Source organism: Branchiostoma belcheri, unplaced genomic scaffold (genome assembly GCF_001625305.1).
Source record: "Branchiostoma belcheri isolate BF01 breed outbred unplaced genomic scaffold, Haploidv18h27 scaffold173, whole genome shotgun sequence".
In the NCBI taxonomy this organism is placed as follows: Eukaryota; Metazoa; Chordata; class Leptocardii; order Amphioxiformes; family Branchiostomatidae; genus Branchiostoma; species Branchiostoma belcheri.
The window spans coordinates 373,547-383,042 of record NW_017803191.1 but is presented as its reverse complement, the minus strand read 5'-3'; the positions used below and the strand labels follow the sequence as shown (position 1 = coordinate 383,042).

At 42.5% G+C, this 9,496-nt stretch overlaps 1 protein-coding gene across 1 annotated transcript; it reads left to right on the top strand.

Annotated features, from left to right (window-relative positions):
• Positions 1-2,989: 2,989 nt before the first annotated feature.
• LOC109466982 (2-oxo-4-hydroxy-4-carboxy-5-ureidoimidazoline decarboxylase-like) lies at positions 2,990-5,423 on the top strand. Its single transcript, XM_019764868.1, has 2 exons — positions 2,990-3,185; positions 3,936-5,423. Exons 1-2 carry the CDS (start codon positions 2,990-2,992, stop codon positions 4,292-4,294), a joined length of 555 nt encoding a protein of 184 aa, XP_019620427.1. The 3' UTR covers positions 4,295-5,423.
• The last annotated feature ends 4,073 nt before the right edge of the window (positions 5,424-9,496 follow it).

Below are 9,496 nucleotides of genomic sequence, written 5' to 3'. Positions count from 1 at the left end.
CGCCTGGTAGAGGCTTCTTGTGGGATGGATTACCCGGTGTCTTAATGTCGGTTTATTGAAGAAGAACTTCATGGCACAATTGTACATGGCCAACGTATGGCAATGCAGCTATTGAACATAGTACAAAAAGAAAAGGGTATAGAATGAAAAGTATGGCTAATCATGGGTTTCAGTATTTTCGTATGAGTTGAGTTGCCAGATCACAATCAGTCAGATACATCTGCCATGGTGGTTTCCTCAACAGGTTGATGCTGTAAAAGACTATGAACGATCATGCATTCCAGACAATTTCAAACTATTTTCTCTATTATCCAAAAGAAATATATAACTGAATGATGTTTGAAAAAGCTAAACATGCATTTTTGTTGTGTACATAGTTGTTTTTATAACCACTTCATAAAATACAGAATGAACACGTATCCGTCAAGTGTCGTGAGAATAACGTCCGTGTTCCAAACTCTCGCGAGTTCGCGTTCGGAAGCGATGGGTCATTTTAATATACTTATCCCGATTAACACGACAGTGGTCGTTGAAAATTCTATCTCAATGTACCTTTGTGTTGGAATAAAGTTTAACATCGCACTATGAATACAATGGTTTATAGGAAGAGATCAAGCCTCTTGTCACCATATACACCGACGAAAAGATAGGACATTAAACTCTTTATTATTTCAAGCCGTGTCACTTAATCCTCTTCAAATAATCACGGATCTTATCACGAATAATGTTAACGTACGTTTCCACAATGTTTAAGATATGAGATACAAAAATAAACCGTTGCCACCGAGATTCCGTCCCACATCCTAAGGTAAGAAGTTCTCTTCTCTAACCGGCCGTTGAAGGTTCACAAAGGCACTGTCATAAATGGTCTTTCCCACAGTGGCGCACTGTATCATACGTTTTGGTTCATGCCAAAGGGAGAGAAAAAAGGTTTCTTCACCAGTGATACCTGAAATACGCGAAGACGACAAACAAATCGTTTTGTCTGATTTTGTTGTTTTGTGGTGTAGCCAGTTTCTCATTTCATTTCATTTATTAAACTAGGGGTTACATGCCGCCATTTTCAATCTGCTCTACACACATAAAACAAACCATACTGAAGTAACAAAATAGAAAAAAGGTAAGATTTTGGCTAAATATCGTTACATTGCTCATAATGAGAAAAATGGTTCAAAATGATACAACAAACTAATGAAGTACAAAAAATAAGCCAAAGAAATATGACGAATGTTTCTATGTTGTTCCTGTTAGAGGGTTTTTGAGGTTTCACGCTGAGTGTTTACTAACACTTTACCTCAACCATGGAATGAATGTCACACTCTACTCCAGAAGGATAGAACATGGTCTGATATTATTTTGCACCATCAGCCAAAGCCAATATGTTGTAAATGCCCTGTGTGTGTTACTTTGTTTCCCACTGTTAAGTTTTAGGACTTCCCTGCGGAGGCGACTGTGACACTGAGAGTCACTCACTAAGAACCTGGCACCTAACCCATCAAGATTGATGATGTTTGGCTAACATTGAAAATCCATGTAACATAAGAAACTGGAGCATTTCTCTAAGACCCGAGTCGACGACAGGACGGTGGGGGAGGGAGCGGCCAGAGTAAACACACGTGGCAGGAGAGTAACAGCCAATTTCTCGGGGCTTAGGACCGAAGTAGGTGGGATATGAGATAGAGACTGTGTCGGAGTGCAGGTTTGTTGTTCTTGGGCCGTCCCGGTGCTAACGGGGTGTGAATCTTGTAAACACGGTCCGACGTTTCTAGGAGAGGGACCGAATCTACTGCGACACCTGGGAAAACCGAGATTAGAAAAGGTGCTTTTTTTAATCTCCAGTCTAGCCGCATGTCAAATTGAAGCTTTGTTTTTGTCGCGGTTTAGCGCAACTGAAGGAGCATATATAACAACGCTAAGTCTCCAAGGGATGACACTAAAGCCGGCATTTCTGCTGCTAAAAACACACTTTGTTGGTCAAAATCTGATAATTTCTTGATTAGTTTTAGTTTATGTAAACAAAAAACAAATGTTATAGCGAATCAGGTTGTTGAGTTATGCTGTTAGAAAAGTCGTAATTGTTACCAAAAATGTGAATTTCTTTGCAAAGAGGAGTCAGACAGAGATAAAAAGAGGTCATTATCAAATGGTTGCATCAAAGTAAACGAACATTGTTGTACGAGTACTCCGGTGCGGCAAACGCAAGGTTTGGTGGCTATGGCGGGTCCGGACCGCCGTCATATCCGGCAAGTACCTGAGAATTAAAAGGTACCGTCATATCCGGCAAGTACCTGGGAATTAAAAGGTACCGTCATATCCGGCAAGTACCTGGGAATTGAAAAAAGTACCGACATATCCGGCAAGTACCTGGGAATTGAAAGGTACCGTCATATCCGGCAAGTACCTGGGAGGTAACTTGCATAGACGCGATTCTTCCAGTTCCTCAAATACGATAATTACACCATCTCATCCAAGGAGGATAATGGAACAATCTCAGAATTCCTTGTAATATACATTCCACAATACACATGCCAAATGACTGACTGGAAGCAACAAGCATGTAAACTTGTCATGTTGTCTTTCACTGTGCAACAACTGATACAATTTGATCAGTAAATTTAATTTTCTTAAGTTGTCAAAAGGCGCAGGAGAACACTGTAGTTTAGCGAAGTTAGGACGCCATATTTAAAGTGAATATTTTCATCAATGGCCCAATTGTGTTTATCACACAATTTCAAAAAAAAGTTTAGTTACAAAAGTCATGCACTCTTGTGGGCTACTTTAGCCTTTTAACAATTCAGAGAACGAAAATTTTCTGATCGAATTGTGTCAGTTGTTGCACAGTCAAAGGTAACATGACAAGTTTACGTGATTGTTGCTTCCAGTCAGCAAATGGAATGTGTATCGGGGAATGTGTGTATTACGAGGAATTCTGGGAAGGTTCCGTTGTCCTAAGTGCGCGTGCGCGTGCGCATAACCACCTGCTGCGCCTATGATTGAGGATCCGACAGTAAACCACCCAGGTGAACTCAACAAGCTGGATTTTGAAGAGTTTGTGGAAAAGCTCGGAAACATCGTCGAGAAGTCTCCAGTAGTTGCGGCGGCAGTCTGGTCCAAAAGACCGTTCTACAGTTTGCAAGACGTCCATAAAGCAGCATGTGACTTCATTGACGGGCTTCCAATGAACGGTGGGTGTTGCATAGTAGTATTTGAATCATGTTGTACGTAGGAATTCTGAAGTTCTTGTCAAACATACGCTAAATTTTGAAACTTCCCTATCTCAACGCATTATGAAAAACTCAACCATCTAACGGCTGAACTTTTGCGTCAAAGCTGGTGGTTCAAGGTGGCAAAAGCATCTTAATTCGATTCTTGATCATAAAATAGTATGAAAGATCGTTTATAGCGCACTTACACAAAATCCTGTCATTCAATGTTGTCTAACCGGTCTGTTCGTTCATTACATTCACAATCGTCTGCCTTGCAGCTGTAAAGGCACGGTCACATTTCCGGACCAACCCTGGGTGCGGCCGGGCTGTCGTATGGAACGAAAATTATGATATAAGACAGCAAAATACAAAAAAAAAAACGTTCTAGAAAATTAAACAACCCGGCCGGGCCCCGGCTTGGAAATGTGACCGTGCCCTAACAGTGAATGAAAATCCGGGTTAAAGGAGTCATAAGTTACAGAGAGTGTAGCCTGTGATTGCAAAGCTCTCGGTCGGAGGTTAATAACCCTTAGGGTAGCGGCCTCCAGGCTACAGAGCGGCTTACAGAGAGTGTAAAGAGAGAGAACAATGACAGGACGCCTCAACGACGTGTCCGGAAAAAAATAGCAATGTTTTCTATGACGTGATGAACGCCCCTTACATCAACAAAATATCTGCAGTTCCAACCAGGTGTTGTCATGATTCTATGTTCTCTGTCTTCTCCCACAGGTAAAGAAGGCCTACTCCGCTGTTTTCCTGACCTAGCGGGAACTCTGGCCCGAGAAAGGCGGCTGGGCTCGGAGTCCACCGGAGAACAGCGCTCTGCGGGACTGTTGGAGTTAACCACGGAGGAACAGACCAACATCACCCGCCTCAACTCCCGTTACAAGACAAAGTTTGGGATTCCCTTCGTGCTGTGCGCCCGTCTGAACAAGAAGGGGGCCATTCTGAGAGGAATGAAGACCAGGATCAACAACTGTAGGGAGGAGGAGATCAAGACTGGCATAGAGGAGGCAAAGAAAATCTGCTGGCTGAGGCTTGTAGATGCCCTACAGCCAGAGCAAGTGGTCGTCATGTCTAAACTGTGACATTCACACTAACTCTATCTTAACAGTTCAGACTACGACGTGTTGTCGGGACACTGGACAAACTAATTAGAAAACTCACTCAAAGAATAGACAAAATGATTTACTGAATAAAATCAAGTACCGTGAATTACATGACTTTTAGGAATCATTTCTGTTATTCTTTTTTTGGAATCTGCGTTTATTTGAGGCATTGTGTTCAGTTCCTAGACTAGACATAGACATTTTCGGCTTCATTCTGGTTTAATGATAACCAGATATGAGATAACCTTTATTGTACATTCATGCCCTATCGGGCTAAGTACAGGTGAACAGATGCAAAGGTATATATATACACGTTTGTAGTACAAACAGGACTACTGATACTGATCTAACTACATCAGCTCTCATTTCTCATTGTTGGTCGTGTGTTATGGACAACATGTGGACTTTAACACTATTGAAATTTGAACCACCAGGAAAGACTCTGGTCACGGTCTGAAAGTGCAAACGTCATTAGTACCGCTTTCATAATCTGCCAACTGTATATACATACATGTACATTGTGTCCTGACAAGACAGACCACACAGACCACGCATAACAACACTGTAACGGTCCTCTCGCGATACCTCATTGACAGATCATGACAAATCTAGATACATTTTTGTAATATCAATGTCGTCTCACGTACGTACCTACAGGTGGTAGTGGACCGTAAAGCTACCGTTTCATCTTTTATATGCAGCCGTTGAGAAAAGTCAATACTCTTGTATTGATGTAGGCTCTAATGAAAAAGGGTCACGTAGTTCGATGACACTACGTATACGGTCATGGAGCATACGTACTGAGCACTTCATAACTGCAACTACATGTATACTACATGTGCATCGACTGTGGTGTAGACTGTACTCAGCTTCAAAGCTATGGGAGTAGCCATGGGTGAAAATCTAGCTTTCTTCTTTCACTCTCCCATCAGATTTGGAGTCTGCGGAGGATGTCATCCATAAAATTAATTTACTTGCTGTAGCCTTACCTGTGGCCAACCGAAGCAGTGACAGCCTCGCTAATTACACGATTATGCCGCGACATCACTGGCCCTGGGCGCTGACGAGGCTTAATCAAGACCACATGCTTCGATCTCAGTTAGGTTGGTCCAACCGTTCTTTCTACCTGATGCTGAATGGTCAAACACAAGTTAGAGACGAAATCAATTTAATTCTCTTACGTATAATCTCAATACGAAACTATGGAAAAGCTTGAGATAAGGTCATGAAAATAAGATACATTGAAATATTTCGGACGAGGACACGGTACAAGATATTTTTGGAGCCGTTTTAGAATATATGTATGATATCAATGAACACTTAACAACTTTGCGTTGTGCCTACTTCACATCTTTGCGATGTGTTGATTAGATCATGTACATTACACCATGTTCGTGTCTTCGTATTCTACTTGGGTAATGACCCTATAAGCGTGTTATATCTTAGTTATTCTTGCAATAGTTTGTAGCAGACGCAGTACTACTTCAGAGATACTTACTGTCACAACTACTGTTTGTCACAACTTTGGTGTGACTTCATGCGGACGTCAAGAGTACTGCAGCATTTTCCCCGAAACGCTACTCCAAACCTCAGAAGGCAGGTAACCAAAGGCACAGAAGTAACGTCATCTCTATGGCTGCTGCCCTCCGCAGGTCACACAGGAATTTCATGTGACTATTTGCATTCCACGACCTGCTACTTGGTAGTTGCAGTACATTACTGTCGATTTTACCAAGGAGGATTAAAGATCTTCTAGATCTTACTAGCTCCCGAACAATGCACGCTATCAGCACGTCAAAATTCAATGTACGAAAAATTCTGTATGGCTAAGGATAGCAGAAAACTGCTATTCCGATCTTTCCGAAACACGCACATTATAAGAGAAAGTGTTGCTTTTCATAGGGAGTAAAGCATATCAGCCATATATATTTGGTATTGGAGGTCGGCTGCTCTAAACACTGCCTGATCCCAAAGGGTTTTACCTGAAATTTCACTGATTTTCGCCAGTAGCTACAAAATGTCATTTGTGAATATGGCTTAATTTCATATATTCATGGGTCAACTTTCCGCCAAACTGAAGTCATTTCGTTTACGTTTGGACAGTAAATATGACACCGTTCACTGGCAAGTTTTCAACTTCAAGATAAAGTACCAACACAGACGTGAGTAATGCCGTACGTCAGGAGATGAAGGATGGGCCTACAGGAGCGGCCTTGGACGGGCGGAGGTGTACCGTGGAGTGTGTGTCAGGGGAACACGGCTCCGTCCAAAAATAACAGTCTTAGAAACCCCACTCATTTACCCCCGCCCCGGGCTACGTTTAGTCTTTTAATTAAAGTCCCGATCCGGACCCCCTATAACCTTCTGTTCTTGAAATCTACGGAAGTCCTCGTGGATTTCCGACATCGAAAAATGCTGATATTCCGCAAAAAGGCACACTCTCACGAAACCTGCAGGCAACACGCCACGTCTTATCACGCGAATCGGAAGGACCTATTTTAGTTCGTTGAACTAATAACTCCGCCATCCTTCAGCTCTGTTCATAGAATCCGGAGCTAATAACCTTGGTCTGCCACCTGTACAAACAGCTATTATGTCCTGCCTGTAGCGCCGGGGAAAGTGAGACAGCTTCTTTTCAGCGGCCGCCATGGCAGCTCGGACGTCATGACGTCATGTGCTTTCTCATTGGGAATTTTGTGTACGTGCGAATCTATTGAACAAGTCAACTACTAAAAACTCAAGACCACAGCATATCTAGGTCTAGACATGACAAAAACTGGAAAACCTCCGCTGCAGTACTACGGAAAGACACAAGAAGGGCTAAAATCGAGATTGGCTCTTATTTCGTAACCCCTACCCACAGACATTTCAATTTAAAGACTATAGTCTAACGTTATTATTAGTGACATCGCAGATACTTGTACAGGAAACAGCTTCACATCCAAAATAGGGCAATGTTTCACAAAATTATAGACTAGAAGTACGATATACCATCAAATGTTGGTGGAGTGTGCTTTTACTTTTTATTCTTTGACGTCTTTTATTATTATCGCATACTCCTTTTCCCTCTTTTGATGTCCCTCTTAGAGAGTGCCCAGTTGTCCTGTTCAGAGAATCATCTCCCCCCGCCAGGATGTGCGTCTACAGGAACGGTCCTGCACTCCTCCCGGCCGCGGCCCGGGTGTGTTTATACATTCTCCCCACAGCATCTGTCAGCAGGTCTCTTTTGTGCCCGGCTGGAGAAGTGGGGCAACATTCCCTAACGACATCTCCACGGCTCCGGAGTCAAGGGGAACAACTTGACTCCTCCGACAACAAGATTAGGGAGGTGCGAGGTTGATGCGGATGTTTGTTAGTTTTTAAAGCAGGGGGACTTACCGAGGGTTTTTTGTGCACCTGCCAATGGATACATCCAACGTGTAATAATAGACCTTCCACATCTGTTATATGGGATTGGCTTTTAAGAGGATTCTTCATGATTTTACGCTATGGTGCGTTTTCGTTGTGGCTACTGTCATACATCGAGCTGCTGTGACGGTCTTCAAGTTCATGCACACACACGAACAAACGTACACACACAGAGAGATACGCGCACACCAAGTTGTAAGAATAGAAACGCGCACATACAAATGCACATAAACATAAACACACATACGCAAATTACACATATATACATGAAACCTGCGTACATGCAGAGTTAGAGAAATCCCAAGTGCTTATGACTCAAGTTGTAAACATCACCAGAATATAAGATTTATCCGAGAGTTTCCGTCAACTTGCAAAAGAACATGCGATAGATGCGAAAATGGTACTTAGAATGGAAGAAGAAGAGTGATCGAAACTGTAAAAAAAATATCAAGGAAATCAATGACAAGACTAGAAAGGCCAATATTTGCTTTGGAGCAAATACAGCGATGGGTTCACCACATTTTACGACATGGAAGGGAAAGAATGAGAAACACAAGGGAAAACAATGATTTACATTGATATAACTATAATATGAAGTAACATACAACTAAAACAACAGTTGGATAGCTATTCCCTACTTTATTGGTTAGGATTTTTAATTGCATAATGCAAACTGTTGATTTTCAAAATAAAAAAAAAACGTTCATGCCCCGCATTCCAATGCTGGAGCAGAAAAGCTTGAAATATCCTACCAAAACACTTGAATAAAGACATACTGTCAGTATGGAAATGCTCTGTGCAGGTGTTAATCAAGTTAAATCCCAACAGCCAATCAGCAAGAAATGCTCTGTGCAGGTGGAAATGCTCTGTGCAGGTGTTAATCAAGTTAAATACCAACAGCCAATCAGCAAGAAGTATAGAGGAAAGCTGCATGCCTATTGGTTGATGCCCTGCATTCCATTGTGATGACTCATGCCCAGACGTGGTAAACACGGCACACTAACACAGTAATACATTTGCTATAACACAGCCAAAAAACTCAAATAAAACCATTCTAAAAGCCTGTATCACAAAAATTAAAAAAAACGACCTAGGGGTATTTGCCCACTGTACCTCCATACCAAATTTCAGGACCTTAGGCCCTAAAATGAAGAAGCTGAATCCATTTAAAAATATGGCAGGAGGAGAAGGAGAATGAGAAGAAGAAGAAGAAACATCAGAAAAAGCAATATGGGTTCACCACCACTTCGTGGTGTGGTGAACCCCATAAAAATGGCAGGAGGAGAAGGAGAAGGAGAAGAAGAAGAAGAAACATCAGAAAAAGCAATATGGGTTCACCACCACTTCGTGGTGTGGTGAACCCATAATAACCCCAATCAAAACCAAGAAGTTTAAGAAACATATCAAATCTAGGAACTCAAATTGAGAAGTTTAAGATTTAGGACTGACAAGCGATTGTATCTAAAAGTTGCGTTAAGTATCGAGATGTTTTGAAAAGTTCTGAGTAAATTTATAGCAAAGGTCAAGCCGTGCCCAATCGGGTTATGCGGTCAGTTGTCCCGCCCTCCTCTCTCAGCGGGCCGTCAAGAGTTCCCAAGGATTCTACCCGAGTGTAAACATTGCCTCGACCCTCGCCGACTCCCCTTGTCGGCTCCGGGGGCTTCGTGTACTCGAGAAGGAAACCTTGGGGTAAAACACCACGGGTACAGGCCGGGTCCGTGGTTTACCCCGGGGGATATACACACGGGCCGCGCACCTGCGACCGCACCGCAC

Excerpts from the sequence above, each read along its gene's own strand:
- LOC109466982 (XM_019764868.1), top strand. The coding sequence starts at position 2,990 with ATGATTGAGGATCCGACAGTAAACCACCCAGGTGAACTCAACAAGCTG. Across the intron at positions 3,186-3,935 it reads TGACGGGCTTCCAATGAACG|GTAAAGAAGGCCTACTCCGC; the intron begins GTGGGTGTTGCA and ends CTTCTCCCACAG.